Genomic DNA, 19,318 nt, shown 5'->3' with positions numbered 1-19,318 from the left:
AACAAAAGATCCAATATGTGAAAGCTTCTTGCAACCGAAGTTTCAAGAATGAAGTCATCGCCAAATTTAACTCTCCTGACCAATTAATCCACATAGCCAACATGAGTTACTTGTCCATTCTTATGCTGAGGCCAAAAGTATCAAAACTAAGCAGTCTCCACCGAGTCAAAGTTTTCCACAATACATCTTCTGACTTTTCTAGGATCAACCGTGTAAAGGAAAGCAAACGTGCAAATAAAAAGCCCTAAACAATCTTCTTCTTCAGCTATCCATGCTCAGTGCATCTACAATCATTTGATTCATTTCCAATACCTTGGACCATATACGAAAAATCCTATTGCCTATTTGCATTAGATGGCTAGGGCGGATTTGAAAATTTCGCATAACCCGTCCATATTTCGCCTACAATCACATGACTACGCTCTTATGTTTATCAAGTGATCATAAATCCCGCTGTGTTTATGAAAGTTATCAAATGAACTTCACCACCAGACAGTAGAAGTGATCACCGCAATGTGATGAGTCCATGAAACGGAGGTACCGATAATTTATTATATAGAAAGAACATTGTGATGGACTTTGCAAATTGGAGTGGATATGTGATTCTAAACCAAAGAACAGAGGACTTATGTGAAATGTTTCCACAAAATTATAGAAAATATAAAGAAACCAGCATGAGCATCATACGGTAAACATACATCCATAAGGCCAATTAATGATACATCTGAAACAAAGATTCTACAGTCATGTACACATGTTTGTATTCAGATTCACTAGCAAGCTAACCTTAAGATCATAGAACTGTCAACATTGAATGTATCTTCACAAGAGGTCAGAAGAGGAGCCTTGAAAGAAAAAGACAGGCATTCTTCAAACAGTTTCTCGTTACACAGAGAAGCTCATATGACGGACAACAGTTAAGAGGATAAGATAACAGATGAGAGTGGGATTGGTCAACAGCTAAATCCCTTGCATAAAGAAAAAAACTAATGAAGTTTCATAAAGCGCATACCTCAAAGCAACTGTAAAGGAAAATACTTCACTAAAAGGGTCTAAAGGGCCCACCACGACCTCTGCCCCCATAGTATCCATAACCCCTCCCTCTATTATACGAACCTCTATAATATCCTCCATGGGGAGGACCGTAGTTTCCATGAGGTCCTTGACCCATGGGAGGCCTGTGCTCGAATTCACCAAAAGTCTGCCAAAAAAAGGGGTCATTGTTAAAAAGCCCTTTGAATAAAGTAATATGGCTTCATAAGAAGAAAGTGAAGTAAATACAAACCTCTGTGTCAAGCTTCATTCGCTCTGAAAACCTAGACCGTCCACTCCATCCTCCTCGGTTGAGGGAATTACAAGAGAGAGTGTCAAAGAAATCATCCTTATTGTATACAGGCTGCAAGAAATGAAGCACCATCAAACTCACACCATAATATCTTATGTTCAATCTCTAGTTTTAACATTTATTTCAACAAGCTGTCAAAATTTCCTTTATGCAAAATTGTTGTTTAATTGGCATCTTTAGGAAATTTGCCATGAATCATGATGTTTATCAATTTTTGTTTTAACAGGTTAATTATAACCTGGTAACAGCCAAAAGCTGGATACAAGACTTTACCTTCATATGCAAATAATCAAGTCACTAGCAAAAATTAAACCAAGCTACATGACATCATGTGATATCCACTATAAAGGAATATGACGAGCGAAAATAACTACACTATACCTTTGAATGTTTGATTCTGAAAAGAGACCTAAGTTTAATTTTATTAACTCTGCTGGACTGCACAGGGAAAAATTTATGCAAAGATCAAAACTTACTTTGCTTCCTGGCCTGGGGGGATCTTGTACGTAACCACCACCATATATAACATCGTGATGAAGTGCATCATGTTCTGCTCCATCTCCACCTGACCCTATATGTTTTTCTTTTCCAAGCGAACCCCAGACTTCATCTTTGTTGAATTTCTCGTTCATGGCCAAGAAGTCAAATTCTTCAGTAAACTTTGGCACCTCATGCTCGCTCTGATATTTAGTCAGACAGCACTAACTTTAGTGAACACAAGATATTACCATTAAAATTTCAACTATAATGCTGACTTGATTATCTCAACAGTCATCACCCGAGATGGTCCTCTCAGGCATGATCAGCAAATAAAAATGTTATTTTTGATGTCTACGAGTTAAGAGGCCCAAGGAACACATTTTACATATAGAACATATCTCCAGTATACAAACCCGTGTGCTAAATTTTATGATTATAAAGAGGCAGCTATAATTGAATGCTGAAATAGGAACTTTTATGATATATAGATCCATAAGCAACAAGTGCAAAGTGTGTTTCCTTCATGTGTCAACTATGAAGATATCAGACATCAGACATCAGATACATCTATTGTTCAGAGAAGACTGATACTAATTTGTTATATGCTGACGTGTGTTGGTCTTGACGAAGTCTACAAAAAAGTACATGAGCAGGACACAGGGAACTGTGCATACTTTTCAGAAACCACAGAAATAAAATTCGCCTGGAAGACAGAAATATGTAACTTTAGCAACAACCTGTGCAGCCATTAGATTTTATATAATGTACAGTCAGGAGAAACCATACAATTGTAAAGCAAGTTGTTTACTTCAACAAAAAGGGAACATAACCATACCTGCTGGTTAGATGTTGGCAATGGCAATAATGGCTCTTGTGGTATTCCAGAAACAAGAGACGGCGAGTTTGTTGATGATGGCAACAAACCCCCCATATCTTTAAATTCAGGGTACAATCTCTGAAGAGATGCTGCTGTTGCTGGTATAGAGTTTGTCAGTTGGTCAGGTGTTAACAAAGGAGGCTGCATTGCTGTTGGACCTGAAGCAGACCCCAAAACTGAAGATGCAGAAGGCATTGATGAAATAGGAACAACTGAAGTTTGTGAGGGATTAGCTTTGTTGGCAATCATATTCATAGTGTTCATTTCTTGATTAGACAAAGGAAGAGAGGACATTGCTTGTAAATGAGAAGGTAACGATAATGGATTAGAAGGATTAGAAATCGCAAACTGAGATGGAAAAGAGGTAGCACCCTCTTGAAAATTTGAAAAGCTTGGTGGTGCATAACCTTCAGCATACTGTGATGGATTTTGAAAACTAACAGACTGGGGTTGAAAAGGAATATGTCGCTGGTGGGCACGAACTTGGGCATTTGATGTACTAGCATATCCTTGGGAGTGTGTAGATCCCTCTGCATTTGGAATAGATGGTGAAGCTGCCCAAGAACTCATGTGAGCACCAGGCTGATACAAGGAAAATGAATCCGGAAATGGTTGCCTAGATAAATCTTGGTGCACTGATTGAGAACTTGGACCAGCAACAGCACCAACTCCAGCTGAAGCAATAGAGGAACTACTAGGTGCATAAGCATACTGTGACTGCACATATAAAATTGAAACAAAGACAATGTATTGTCAGTAGCAAAGACAGAAGTCTGCCATGGAGGAATTGGATTATGATAAGCTCATATAACTACCTGAATAATAGCTGGATCATTATGTGTCTGCTGCTTTGGAGGAACTGAAGATGATGACTTCACCTGCAAATCCTGAAAATAAAGAAAAAATATATAAAAAGAATGCATCTATAAAAGTTTAAACCCCTAGAAGTGAAAATGTTGCTGAGGTAAAACTGCAATAGATGTTCACATATTAAGAATTTAGTCTCTAGATGCTGAGGCAACAAAGATGATTCAAATGTGTATAAATTGTTAGGAAACACGAAGACGGGTTGGTAGAAGAACAAGTCATCCATCACATGTTATAGAATGATTTATGCTTAAGAATAATAACTGATTTTTCCCTCCATACATCATCTTCATAATTTAGTGTGAAAACCAAGAAGTCTTGAAGGAATATCAAGGTGCTTGTTATCAACTTTGCAGTACTACCCTTGAACAGATAGCAGTCAAAATGATTCACCTATTTGAATCATTCCAAATCACAGTATAAACCTTCTACCTTATCCTAATCCCAATACTAAAAATAAGGGTGTGTTCGGCAACTCAAGAACTAGTTTTAGTGGATACAAGCATGGTCAAAAAACATGTTTTTAGTTTGGTAAAACTTTGGTCAAATTTGAATTAGTTATTTTCTAGTTCAAATTCTAGCACTTAAACTAGTTTTCTTTTGGAACAACCCCTACATGGGCCAACACGCAAAAACTAGTCCTGGTCCAATCTTGTTTTGGAATTGTCAAACACAGCTTAAGAGCAGGACAGGACAGAACAGAAAACCGTTAGCAAGAGATGCTTGTCTCTAGGAGAAGATCACATTATATCTCAATTGCCAATTGGTTTGATTCAGAGATAACATTTTACTTATCATTTTAACTACCCGTGTGATCAACTTGTTGTCATTCTCAATAGAACGCTCCAACAAACCATTCCAAATTATAAACAGGTGCATTGACTAGAACTAGGCTGGTGTTTCCTTTGGCATATTTGAATTAGGTACACTGACTGCCCTACGAATACCCCCTTCCATGTCAATTAGGTAAAAACAAGACAGCAAATGTGCATAATCGGTTAGAAAGAGAAAAAAATAGTGTAATATTTTAGCATTTCTAGACGATCTTAATCCACTTTCGTCCATACAGCTCTGACAAGATTTTCATGGGGATTGCTCCATGAAAAGATCAAGATAGCTGAGTCCTAGGTTACTCAGACACGGCGTTTTGGATGCTGTGTTGATGTTTGACACGTGTCAGACATGGTTTCTCTATGGACAAGCCATGGATACGTGTGGTTCAAAGCAAAACCCTACTTCCCTATTACTTATACATACACCATAAACTAGTTTCTTGGATAATATTGGGCTCAAAACCAATCAATTTTGAACCCGAAAACTGAAACTCATTATTTAAATATTTGAAAAATACCCATCTCCCATGCAATCAAAACTAAACTTTTGTTGTTAAACCTTATTCTTAGTTTGATTTAACTTGATCCTTAACTGTTATACATAATAGAAAGAAACATACAAATGTTACATGTATTTTGATTCAATATGTGATCTAAGGTAAGTTGTATATATAGTTTTATCCCCGTATCCTACAATGTAAAAACTTTCCGTGTCCCGTGTCTGTAACCGCGTCCGTGTCCATGTCCACACCTGTATCCGTGCTACCTAGGCTGAGTCCCTAAGAAGCTCTTCCATTCCATTCCATCCTCTACCTTACCACAAATGGACCACAGTTCTTTTCCAAGGGTCATTTACGTTTAAAACTTCAAATATTCATTCCCAAGCTGTAGAAAGACATGCTAAAAGTCTTATCTTCCTCTGTTCTAGATTCAACATAATAGATCACCAAGCATTAGAATATAATCAGTCTTCGCCCTTCAGTTAAACTTTTGCTAATGCTTGTTTATATTCTTATGACCCGTACGTTATTAGCCGAACATCCTGTATGCATGATGATTTATATTTTCTGAGGAAATGTGTATGGATTATGGAAATCATATTTACATACGCCAGGTATGTTAGTCGCTAATACTTTGTACCAGCACCCTTAGCTCATCTGCTCAGCATGCTGAAGTGCATCTAATGGACAGTCTATTATAGGAAAGGAACAGGCAGTGTAATCAGCCAGAAATGAGTCATATACAAAGACAAATAAACTCAACAAAACAAAAACTTTAAGTATAATTTAAAAGGCAAATAAACTCAACAAAACTTATACTTTTAAGTATAATTTATTAGATTAAACAATCAAATGGTTTTATCCCATCTAAGTTTGACAAGGCATACATAAATCCCTATATAACCAATTCCAATGTATAAATAAATAAATAAATAACAAAGAAAAAATACAAAACAAAAAATTGAGGAACTTTGCTGATTAACATCAATTATTTTCCTTTTCCCGAACAAATTTACTTAATTTTCTAATAAGAACATTCAGTTACTCATCATAAACATTTCAAACCCCTAGATCCACAAGTCATACCAATTTGAGTACGCAAATTAAAATAATTCCCAAATATTCCAAATTTACCTTAATATCGCTACCTCGAAAGAGAATATACTCATAAACTTTGTCACTCGAAGGAATCTGAGGCCCCTCCTTCCTTCTCCCTTCAGTACCAAACGATTTCACTGCAAAAGAAGAAACAAAAGAAAAAAAGAAACATCGAATCAAAGAACTCAGAACCCCGCTCGACTTCGAAATCGAGCAAACCCTAGAAATCGAGAGTAGGTTACCGTTCTGGAGGGCGATGGTGGAGTCTTTGGTGTTGATGCTGACGAGGACGCCCTCGTATCGGATCTCGCTCTTGGAGGTAAGGCTGATGACGCTTCCGATGTAGGAGTCTACTGACGGAGAGGCGGCGGATCTCGATGATGATTCCTCCGGCGACGCCATTGATCGATCTCTGATGACCTGGACCTAGGGTTTGTCTCTCTCAAATTCGAATGCTGCGTCTCTTTCTCTCTCTCTCTCTCTCTCTCTCTCAAATTATTTTTGGGTTATTTGCATATATATCCTTTAAAACATGCGTATTCCCAAAAACTATGCCAAATCATCGATTTGCAACATTACCCAGAATCATCAATTTTGAGAAAGAAATACGTCTAAAAGTAACAAATCATCAGCTTGGTTAGCAAAAAAAATGATTACTTTGTTGATACTTTTTATATTTCAGTTATAAATTATCTTATTATAGTTAATGATTGTTTGGTGGATATTTTTTTCTCAAAATTGATGATTTGAGGGATGGTTTTGAAAATACCGAGATTTGGATATTTTTCTCAAAATTGATGAGTAAGGCGCATATATGCAAATAACCCATTATTTTTAGGGCTGATAACACGTTTACGATGTTGTCCTTCGTCCGATCCCTTCTCAGGATTATGTAGGATTGGAATCTCATATATTTTATTTCTTTGATTTGATGTAGTGCATATTTACAAGATATACTCAAATGAGCAGGACAGGACAGAACTGTATGGGATCGTGATATCGAACAAAGGCTGAGATATGCACATTATATTTCTTTGATTTGTTTAAAAGAGATGCTTGTCCCTAGGAGAAGATCACACCAGGCTATCAAAGTTTAAAAATGATGAAGTTTTGGAGTATTAAAAATGATGAAGTTTAAGTTGCAAATAACATTTTTTCCCCTTTGGCTATTGGAAAGGACTGTACATTTTTAATTTGTCACGATTCATTTTAGTTTTACTTGTTCAGCTTCTGCTATCACTTTTCAGGACAACCAAACAGAATAAGAAAGAAAAAAAAATAGTTGCCACATTATGTTCTATGCATCTTGGCTCCCCTTTTTCATTTTCTATAATATAAATATGAAGATTCTTATCGTCAACTCTCTAACTTATTCCCAAAGCCTTATTATAAATGGAGTTGACAACTAATGAAACCTTAACTTGATGTTTTTTGAGAGTTTATCTAAAAATAATATCAAACGACAAATTGGTTGTCCATGGCACCTTATGCATATTTTTATTTTCCGAGCAGAACCCAATATTTATTTTATTCCCAATGAGACTATCAATTGTTTTCCCCTATATCTAATTGATCATGTTTTTTATAAAGGGTTAATTCCGGAATAAACCTCTTGTACTATTACCCAGAAGTTTATTATTGCCAATAAACCCTTCGAGAAACTTTTTTGACGGCTTTACCCTTAGAAGGTCTAACTGTCAAAAACAGTTCTCTTTCTCTAATACAACAAAAGAGTTAAAAAAATTCATTTGCCTGCAACAAGTACATGGGTCTATCCACAATCAACCCTTTTGTAAAAGGGATATTTGAACAGAACATAGGAAGCTCTGTCTATTTAGCTGAAAAACATGGGAATCTCTCTGCAAAATTTGAAGACCTGTAGCTATATACATATTTGTTGCTACAGAGAAGCTGCGATGTAATGTCAAATTAGAACTCATTTCTCCATGGGAACAAAAACACATGAATTATCTATACAAATTTCATGTGCTGGCCTGAGAATTATATCTAAGTATACATGTTAACAAACTAAGAACTATTAACTTCAACTTTGTTCAGGAACCTTTGAGCCGCGAAAAGAGAAAAGGCGCATAGCATTTTGGTAACTCAACTCTGCGAGCTCCTCTTCAGGCATCTCCAGCATTTTGGCCACATACTTCAACACCTGAAATTTTGTAAACTACAGTCTTTTCAACAGAACAAATTAAGATAATTTTCATTCGACATAGAACATTGGTTTCACATTATTGTAACTGCAGTCTACAACAGAACAAATTAAGATAATTTTCATTTGACAAAGAACATTGGTTTCACATTATTGTAACTGCAGTCTAAACAACAGGCATCTGAAAAAGATCCATGAGCACGCATAATCACAAAATGGTAAAAAAGTAAGAATATATCACTGTACTTTTTTGAACTTGAGCTTTGCATTTCAAGGTTACACAATATACTATCTCCTGTTGTTATTGATTTATGAAATTTCCAGTCCTAAATTATTTATGGTTCCCTGCTACCTGTGTCCAAAGCATACATGATGGACCATGCCCTTGATTGTTTTGGATTGATGTTTACAATTATTCAATATTACACATTACCATGGGTCTTGTTTGAGTAATAGATTGAAATAGAATTATAGAAAGTCAATATACACAAGGGTGATAATTGGATTCTCAAACCCAAGAGTTGATGTATTTTTCCCCCCTTCTAATTTTATTTAAAGTCATATACCACGACGCTTGCAGCATGATCTAGACTTGGGATATTCTTTACAATACACATGCTTTGTTGCTCAATGATTCAAGTGTGAGATTTAACTAGTAACCAGAAACATTACGAAGATCACACTGTGGCTACGTACACCATAAACTGTCTTTCACTAGCACATATAGGACTATCTTCAGGCCGCATGGTGCAAACTTATGGCCCTCAGAATGTCAACCAAACAGATGTAGAGTATCTCAAAAAGATTCTTTCAATTTTATAGATGCACAATGACATTGGGCTCAAAGTCTAGGGTTTCAGACAAGGAAAAGCGTGCCTTGTTCATCCCTTCTTCAGCTTAAACTGATGGCCCTCAGAATGTCAACCAAACAGATGTAGAGTATCTCAAAAAGATTCTTTCAATTTTATAGATGCACAATGACATTGGGCTCAAAGTCTAGGGTTTCAGACAAGGAAAAGCGTGCCTTGTTCATCCCTTCTTCAGCTTAAACTGATGGCCCTCAGAATGTCAACCAAACAGATGTAGAGTATCTCAAAAAGATTCTTTCAATTTTATAGATGCACAATGACATTGGGCTCAAAGTCTAGGGTTTCAGACAAGGAAAAGCGTGCCTTGTTCATCCCTTCTTCAGCTTAAACTGATGGCCCTCAGAATGTCAACCAAACAGATGTAGAGTATCTCAAAAAGATTCTTTCAATTTTATAGATGCACAATGACATTGGGCTCAAAGTCTAGGGTTTCAGACAAGGAAAAGCGTGCCTTGTTCATCCCTTCTTCAGCTTTATCCTGATTTCATTATTATATATCCAATCCCAGATGTGTGCTATAACTGTTGCTACTCCCATTATTTTTATGCCCTTTGTGTGTGTGTATGTGGGTATGTATGTGTGTGTGTGTGGGTGTGTGCGTGTGTGTATGTATGTATACATACATACATATATATGTGTGTATGTATATGTCTATATGTGTATGTATACATACATACATACAAATATAAATAAATATATATATATATATATAAATATATTATATATATATAATATAGTTACTCCCATTATTTTTATGCCCTTTGTGTGTGTATGTGTGTGTGTGTATGTGGGTATGTATGTGTGTGTGTGTATATATGTGTATGTATACATCTACATTTACATATATATGTATATGTGTACATATATCTACATATGTATATTGTGTGTGTGGTGTATATATATATATATATGTGTGTGTGTGTGTGTGTGTGTGTGTGTGGTGTGTGTGTGTGTGTACGTATACAATCACATATATACATATACATACATACATATGTGTGTGTGTGTTGTATGTGTATATGTATATATGTATACATGTATACATACACATATATACATATACATACATACATATATGTGTGTGTGTACACACACACGTGTATATATGTACATGTATATATGTGTATAATACATATACATATGTATGTATGTATGTATGTATATAAGTGTCTATAACATATACATATGTGGTGTGTGCGTGTTGTGTCTATATATAATACGAATATGTATATCATATGTGGTGTGCGCCGCGCATCTATATATATATGTAGATCTTTAACCCGAATGTACTATATTTCCTGAGGATGTAGATCCAAACAGATGTATTTTAAAAGTTGAGACATAGTTTGAATCAAATGGGGTGGTCCTTTTTTTTCACTTGCTGAAATCACTTGTTATCCACTTCAAACAACTCTACTAAGCCTGGATAGCATAGTAACCAGGTTGAGAGAGGAATAAGAGCTCATATTTGGACATTTTATATCAATGAGCGGTCAAAAATGACACATCTGGCCATATATGCCAACGAAAAATTGATTAAGCAATATAATTGTCACTAACCGCAAAGTTTGTAAATGATACAGAAATAGTAAAACAACGGCAGCAATGTCACTAGTAAATTACGGACAAAGAATGCAAAGTTAAAAGAAATATACAACAAACCAAAGCAACGTACCGTACGAATGTTAGCAGGATGGTTCAGTCCTCTTTTGGTGAATGGAGAGCATGTCAGAAGACTGAATCCCTGCCGTTCCTTGAGAAATAGATTCTTCCAATAGGAGAGTTAGCAAAGAAATCTGTTTCCAACTTTGGGCATCCATCTGGGGCATCTGTCTCCAAAAATTCTATCCATAGGTACCTACAAAAAATCAAACAGTATAATAGACGGATCCTAATTTCATAATGGCAGTGAAAGCTGTTTAAGAAAGCAAATATCTTGATATTGAATATGATATACAAACGCGCTTTAAGCTTTCTTTGCTTTTGTTGATTTCATAGATGTGAGATACCCAGAAAAGGAAAAGTAAAGCACCAAGGTTAGAAAGTGAGAACCGCTTTCAAGCAGATCCTAGATATGAATGTAGAATTACACCAGCTGGAAAGGTCCTGTGTCTCTGGTCATAAAAATAACTGAAGGTTTTAGCATGATAGCACCAAAAATTTTCAAAAGTGGCAGTAATAGCTAATTTCAGAAAGAAAGCCATAAGGTCAAAACCCATGAAGAAAAAAACTTCCATGTACCCCTGAGTTCGACTGTTTTCAAGAAAGCACGGCAGTTACAAATGTTAAAACTTTTTTTTAACATAAATGTTAAACTTCAATTAAGAAAAAAATGGTTTGTACCTATCTAAAAACGGTGGCCCAAGATTTGAATATGATGCGCTCCTTTGAAACATAAAAATCCTGGAAAGTGTTTCCTTATGTTGCAAAAGCAACTGCCGCTTTAAGTACTGGTATATAGTTCCTAACACCTGTTGCTCACGTTCTATCCCAAGTTAGTACCAAATGATTCCTGAACTTCTGGATAATTCCAGAAGTGCAATATTGTAGACAATTGCCAGATCATTCTTGAATATTGAAACTTGTTCTAAGAAACCCAAACATTGTAGCCCTTAGGTGTTATTTATTTGAAAAGTCCATAGAAATTATTTCTGAAATCAGTATCATTTTCCAGCAACAATACATTTAAGCAAATACTACAATTGAAAGTACATATTAGAGTCCACTTCATCCAATAGGCTCGCCTTATGGTGAAGGATGGTGCTTGTACAATGGAAATATATAGCTCCATGAGAGATTATACTAAAGATATATGGCATTAAGAACAAATATGGCCCCAATCTTTAAAATTATTATTAATTTCAATTTATTTCTTGTCATAAAAATTTTATCTCGCTGCATGCAATCTAAAATTGAAGAAAAGTAATGACTTACTTCAGTACTTCTAGAAGGTCACCAAAAGCACGTACACAGTGGATGGAAACTGGTCTCTCTAATTCCATCCCAAGTTCAAGTTGTTTCCGAAACACATCAATCTGGAAAGAGAATAATGAAGACGGAGCCAATTGACCAAAAACTTAATTAGCTGCTATAAAGGTGACAGTTTGCAATTAATATCAACACGTATCTCATGTCCTTGAGCAATCACAGACAAAGACACACACAACTGAACAAAGACAGATAACTTAAGTAAATAGAGAACATATTCCTGACCTGTTCAGAGAATTCAATTTTCTTTCCTTTTGACCTTTATCCAGACCAGTCTGCAAGCAATCAACCACTTCTACAAATAAGATATATTTCCTTAAATTTCAGAGATTTTTTTTTCCTTCACTCTCCCTCAATAATGTCATTGGCATGTGTTTGTTACTTAAATCCTGTCTATGTTGTGGATAACAATGGCTTTTCTGTTTATCAAGTCCTTAAGTTTTAATATTTGAAAATTAAATCCCTAAAATAATTGAAATGATATGAGGTCCCACAGCTCTTGCCCGGAGGGATTAACCTTGAAACTACTAACAAGAAATGAGGACCTAATAGAAATTTCAATGATATTAGGGACTAATTTCAAGATATAAAGATTTAATCATTTATGTAACAAACATCAGGAAAAAAAACCTAATAACAAATAATATCAATCACTATGGAAATAAACATAATATTGATTTTAAAGCAACAAAATAGTTACAAAGCAAACTCCAACTCGCCAATAGCAGCAGCAGGAGTTGTCTCAAGAATTCCTTCACGAATCCAACCAGTTTGCCGATCTCTCAGTAATATACCTATCAATTCCCACAATAAGTAAATTTATCTCCTTCTCAATCAATTTCAAGAAGGGTTTCTTACACGTATACCCCCCAAATCGTCCATATTCGCAAATTTTCACCCAAATGAAACTTACCCCTCAATTCTAAACACATGAGCTAAAATACCTTTCAAATAAGGAATTCCTTAATATATTCATAATTTCTTGTCAGTGATTTAGCTCAAATGTCCCCTTTCCAGCGTTTAAAAACTCAAAAACATTAGATTTGGGGTTATCTACTCAATATCGTAGAATTTAGTGGCGGCAAAGTTGCAAATAGGAGCATTTTGGGTGTCTATAGTTTTGGGAAAAAAACCCTTATCAGAAATTTACCAAGGATGAAGTCCAAAATTAGCGAATGACGCCTCGATTACTCCTCTTCCATCTGCTTCAGCTGAAGATGCAACCTTCTGCAAAACAAATAAATTAAAATAAATAAATAATCAAATGAAATGTTGATGCCCTAAAGTTCTGAATCTTTGGCGCATTGTATTACCTGCTGAGAGGCCGCTTGACGCGCGAACCGGATGGACGCCGGAGTCGGAGAGCAGTGCGCGATAGTTGCAGCGGACGGAGTTCCGCGCAGATCCCGGGCGATCTTGGGAGGGGGGTGAGCAGTGTGGGCGCTCGAAGAGCCTCACCGCCCTCGCACCGACGCGCTCCACGCTCGGCGCCACCGCTCATTTTCTGCTCTTCTCTAAACCGCTCACTCGATCAGCGGATTCAGCGCACTGTTAGAAGGGGCGGCAACGGGGTTTACGCGGGTCGCGGTTCGGGTCTGATCCAACAAGATCGTTTAGGATCCAATTATAAGGATCACGTACTTACTAGAATTGAAGGATTATTTAAAGCTTTAGCCTATCAGAAAAGCCGCACGCCTCTGCTTAGAGTTGGGGATTTTAAGGGGTTATTGGATTAGTCTCCCTTAAACTTATAGATTTTATTAGAAAACTCTCAAATGAAACGGAGAGTAGATTACAATATTTAGCTGGTAAAAATTTAATGTGAAATAATTCCTCACCACATATGTGATAACCGTAGCTTATCAATGTTTGAGGGCCATTTTATAATAAAAATATTAAAGACTTTAAAGGGTTTTTTTATATAATCCCTAACTGCAAATTTTAATAGCAATTGCATGCTTTTACATCTAAAGCATTATATGAATAAATTTGCTCTATAATTGACAAGCTGGCATTATTGAGTACGATGCGTATTGGGTTTTCTCTATTGGCCAATCACTAAACAATTTTGTTAAGAGAAAAGGTGGCAATTGTAGAAGATCTTACATTCTCGAGTTATTTTCGATTGAAATGTCTTGATAGAAAATTTTACTATACAGAATGGCAGTTGACAACTAAGGCAATATATTTAATATTACCATTGTTGCTTATTACATTCTTCTTTCTAAATTCCTGATTATTTACCGCTACAGGATTTAACACATAGGAATTTTTTGCTAACGAATTTTTGAGAATGTACTTGTTATTAATAAAGCTCATTAGTAACCTATATGAACCAAACTTAATTAAGTACAATTTCAAATTATTAAGATTAGTTTTTATAATCACTTGATTAACATTAGAATGCGAAATAATAAATAATAATTAATCTTTCAATTTGATGGTAGAGAAGGTGATAGTTTTTTACATTAATTAATATATAATTACACAATATAATTGTGGGATCAAATATCATTGTGTTTAGGGGCCACTAACACTAAAAGATGACCATGCCAGTGTGTAAAGGACTTAATTCGAGTTCCACTTAATTTTATTTTAAATTCAAAATAGACGGTTTGGTTTTATTTTGTGTGATCCTCCAAATCATTTTTTTCTGTGACTTAATCCTCAAGTTTAGTGTAACTTAAGGGATTGTACATTTGATTCATAGTGAAATATTTCTCTCTGGATTGCCCCGTGGACGTAGGCTCAATTTGCCAAACCACGTTAAATCTTGGTATTTCCTTACTTGTGATATTTTCATTGGTGCCGTTATTTGTTTAGTATTTAGTTCCGCAGATTAATTAATCTCCATAAAACCCCTAACAATTTGTTTGCAACCTTGACTATTCGAGCTCAGCTTCTTAAACCACGAAAAATATAAGAAGTTACAGTCAAATAAACTGCATGTTGTATATATAACACTGGTTATGTAACAACAACAAAAAAAGCATAAGTTACATAAATATAAGACAATGTACACTTCAAGAACATAGGAAAAGAATTAGCGGTTGGCTTAGTTTCTTGAGACCAACAAAATAAAAATAAAAAGAATAATTGTTATTTTTTTAAGGTGGAAATGTTAAATTTAGCTTAAAAGTACCATAAATGGGTGAAGGTTAACATTGCCCACGGATAAAAGCACCTTCGCCCACAACTTCAAATACATGCAACTCAAGAACAAAACTACAGACGTGGATTGATTCAACAAGAAAACTCCATTTCCTGTCCCCCCCAAAAAAAAAAAAAAGAAGGAGAAATTGACATAGACACAAAATAAACAGGATAAACACTATATTCATAAAAACTTAGATACTTGTATTCGTATCGGTATCCATATATACAAGACCTATATTCATAACCTACCAAAACATTAAAAAATTGACATAATCGTCCACGTAACACATAAAAACTTATCACATGGACTCAAAATTAAACTGTACTAACCCTAACCATAGACAGTAACTATTTATTTACACTCATTACCGCCAATAACAATATTTACTGCGACAGAAAACACTCCCAAGCCATCAAATAACTACCACAAAGCTCTCGACTCCTGAATCTTTGTTCCTCTCATCATGCAACAACGCAACCATTTGGATTCTCCTCTGCGCTCTGCACGTAATAGTTGGCGGTCATATGAGGATCGTAGTTCCTATAAGCTGCCTTCACAAGCTCTTGGTAGAATTGTTCCTGCGGATCAAGCTTCTTATCTGGTTCCTCCTTCTTCTCTCCTTCCTCCCCCTTGGGCTCCTCTTTCTTGGTTTCATCCTTCTTCGGCGCTTCCTTCGGCCCGACGGAGAAAAGCTCCGTGTGCCATAGTTTTCTTAGTTTGCTCACTATAGTCACTGGATCTACTGAGCCTGTGACAGTCAGCTTTTGCTCTTTCATGTCCGCGGCGATCGAATCTATCCCTGAAGGAGTCAAGAGTTTTGTCAGAATCAAAGTCCTCAATCAAAATTTTGCGTTTGTTTTGACGGAATTTTTTTTTAGAGATTTTGCTTCGCGTCTCAGCAAATTTTATGTCAGAAATTATCTCATTATCTCCATTCAACCAAGCAAGAGAAAAAGAAAAGAAAAAATACTGCTGAAAGTTAGTTCAAATGAAATAGAGAGAATTAATACCTGGGATAGATGAAACAGCCTTGAGAGCTTTTTGTTTGGCTCTGTCATCATGTAACTCCACTTTCAACACAATTTTCTGCAATCAAGCCATTGAATTTGATATCGTTAGCATTAATTATAGACCAAGTAGTATATATATAACTGAGTTCAGTATTAAAATGAACATATAGACATCGAGAAAATATATAAAAACATCAGTTATGAAATCAGAAGCAGGTTCATAACACACGAAAACCACTAAATATTCACTCACATACAAGATCATATACCCAAAAGAGCTAAAAGCAGAGCGACCATCAATTACTCTTTTGAAGAAATTAATTAAAGAGAACCAAGGAATTAATGTTTATGAGATGACAGAATACTAACCTTCATAGCTCTCTCTGTGCAAGTGAATGTGAATGCAATAAAATGATTAGATATAAATTTGGGGAGAAAATGGGGAGCTGAAAAGAGTACAAGAAGAGGGGAGTATATATATATATATATATATTTATCCATATTTAATGAAGATGACGCTCGCTAGATACTTCATCTAGTCAAAAGTGCACCCAATTATGAAAGTGTGAAAAGGGCAAGCAACTTTCCAAGTTGAGTATATATATATATATATATATATTTATCCATATTTAATGAAGATGACGCTCGCTAGATACTTCATCTAGTCAAAAGTGCACCCAATTATGAAAGTGTGAAAAGGGCAAGCAACTTTCCAAGTTGAGTACGTGGTTGAAATTTGAAGCAGGATTGTGTTGTTATGCTAATCCCCACTTTGATGGCTCACAATATTTTTGTTATGCAAGATGTTGATATTTTTAATCTTTATTTTTTTGAATATAAATTCTCTTGCTAATTAAGATGATATTAAGGTTGCAGTCATGAGCCAGTTCTTGTTAATTAAGATAACTACTGCATGCCCAGGTCATGGTATCTTCATCTAATTAGTGCAACTCATGCATATTGGATATTGCTGATGTGACGTAATGGATAAGTCCTAATTGTTCAAAGCAAATCATTTGAGTTAAACTAACTTTAATGATGAGGTTTTATGTGCTCAAACAAATTAGTCAGTAGATACAACGCATAAGTGTTGAGGCCTACTTGTACCTAATTATAGGGATATGACAATAACAAAATCCAATAAATTATGGTTGATTAGCTGAGAAATCCAAAGAAGAATTAAAGGTTATTTTCTACAAGGAATATTTGATGAGGTAACCCATTCTTGATGCTAACAAGATCACAAGTGAAAAACACACACATATACAAAAAAAAAAAGAGGTATTCTATACAGAAGTGACACCTATAAAGTTAGTATCTTTGTCGTGAATTCTTTTATCACACAACGTAGAGTCCCAATTTTTCCGTCCATCTTAATTAGACATAATAATAACAAAATCATAGAAGAGGTATCAATGGGGGTAAAAAGCTTAAGATTTTACTTATCCATCAATAAAAAGAATTAATATCTTTCAACTGACTTATATGTGCGGTTGATGAACCTCTATTAATCTAGCTAGCTCTGAACTTAGTTTTTAAAAAATATATGAGAAATATATATATTTCTTGTCTTACGTAGGGATTCCCTCATTATAATGATATGACTCCATCTCCACCAAGCAAGTAAATAAGGAGAGACAAAGCTCATAACAACACTTGATTGAAGTGAGCGGGGTCAACATTTACTCTCCTATAATACTTTCGGTCCTCCCTCGTCTCTGTTTGAGATTGAAGCGCGTGCTATGCCTTCGGGCCTTTGTTGGCTCAATCTAAGGGTGGGATTGACATCATTTTGGAATCGGATTGTCTCTCTTTGATGCTTATGATAAATTATGCTATTGATTACCCTCATGGGGGGTTAGTCAAATAAAATCCAAAACTAGAACTAGGATAATTTGTGGGATAAAATTTTATAGTGTTAGTCAACTAGAACTAAAATAAAATTTTATAGTGTTAGTAAACTAGAACTAAAACTGTTGAGGATCGTTGTCGTCGATGTTTGGCTCAGAAGCCTGCTCAACCAGTCTCTGATCTTCTCTCCAATGCACCACCAAGAACACAAAGGGAGAGCTCGCTACTGATTTGCTCTCAAATCACTCACAGAGAGGAAAGGGGGATCGCACAAAGGGGTGAGAGCACAATGCTCACAGGAGCACTAAGCTCACAGAAGGGAGGGGGATCGCACAAAGCTCACATGAGCTCACTCTTCTCTGCCTCTTCGTCTTACCCCACCTCGAGCTACTACCAGCCCTTCGAGTCAAGTAGAAGGGGGTAGCCGACACGAGAGGGAAAAACCTAAGGTCTCGAGTGGTAGGAGCCGACCTACAAGGATGGGAGATGGGACTCATAGCGGCGGCCATCAGAACACAGAGATGGGAAAATGATTGAGTACCATCGGGTAGGAGAGAGGAATAGAGGAGGCTAGGGCAAATGTAGAGGGGAACTGGGCCTTTAGGTAACAGGCCATCAACAGGCCTTTGGGCCAACTAATATCAACAAAAACTAGAATAAAATTTTACAATATTAGTCAACTAAAACTCTAACGAAATTAGAACTAGGATAATTGTATAAAGTTATCTCACTTTAGTTATTTTCTATACAAACATGAGAGTTCTAGTCTCTCAAATTATCCCAAGTTTTAGCTTACAACTAGGTGGTAAAACACTAGAACTCCTATTTGCTTTATTGGATTTGTTTTTTTATATTTTTATTAGATTTATTTTTTTATATTTTTTCTTTACTTCTTTCCTACTATGATCATCATCATCATTAGACTATGCCATCAAATTAGATATCGTCTCCTCTTAATCATCTCTAATATTTTCTTTTTTACCCAATATTATAATTATATAATTAATTTAAAGTAAAGATTGTATCAATCTATAATTTATTAAACAATAAAATTGAGAGATGAGTGAAAGAGATATCGGTAAGCAAAAAAGAAAGAAAAATGAGAAAAACTTTTTTTAGGACTTGTATTATGATAATAATTAAAAAATAAGAAAGCCACAATATATATTATAATAATAATTGTCAATGTCTTATAGTATAACCAAAATTTATTTAATAGTAAATAACACTCTTGTAAATAATTATCAATTAATAATCGTAAGTTTAAAATACATAAATA

At 35.5% G+C, this 19,318-nt stretch overlaps 2 protein-coding genes and 1 pseudogene across 2 annotated transcripts; all 3 read right to left on the bottom strand.

The window, feature by feature from the left end:
• Positions 630–6,476, bottom strand: LOC109825195 (protein decapping 5-like). Its single transcript, XM_020391976.1, has 7 exons — positions 6,243–6,476; positions 6,037–6,137; positions 3,518–3,589; positions 2,661–3,419; positions 1,822–2,025; positions 1,286–1,396; positions 630–1,201 (listed from the first exon to the last, which is right to left on the bottom strand). Exons 1-7 carry the CDS (start codon positions 6,400–6,402, stop codon positions 1,043–1,045), a joined length of 1,566 nt encoding a protein of 521 aa, XP_020247565.1. The 5' UTR covers positions 6,403–6,476; the 3' UTR covers positions 630–1,042.
• On the bottom strand, positions 7,834–14,824 carry LOC109825495 (annotated as a pseudogene).
• LOC109825935 (heavy metal-associated isoprenylated plant protein 39-like) lies at positions 15,396–16,654 on the bottom strand. The gene is made up of 3 exons (XM_020392851.1): positions 16,558–16,654; positions 16,189–16,264; positions 15,396–15,977 (listed from the first exon to the last, which is right to left on the bottom strand). The coding sequence occupies exons 1-3, from the start codon at positions 16,561–16,563 to the stop codon at positions 15,640–15,642; spliced, it is 420 nt and encodes a 139-aa protein (XP_020248440.1). The 5' UTR covers positions 16,564–16,654; the 3' UTR covers positions 15,396–15,639.

Source organism: Asparagus officinalis, chromosome 10, assembly GCF_001876935.1.
Source record: "Asparagus officinalis chromosome 10, Aspof.V1, whole genome shotgun sequence".
NCBI classification, from domain to species: Eukaryota; Viridiplantae; Streptophyta; class Magnoliopsida; order Asparagales; family Asparagaceae; genus Asparagus; species Asparagus officinalis.
The sequence above is the reverse complement of the archived record's forward strand: the minus strand, read 5'-3'. Positions and strand labels throughout refer to the sequence as shown.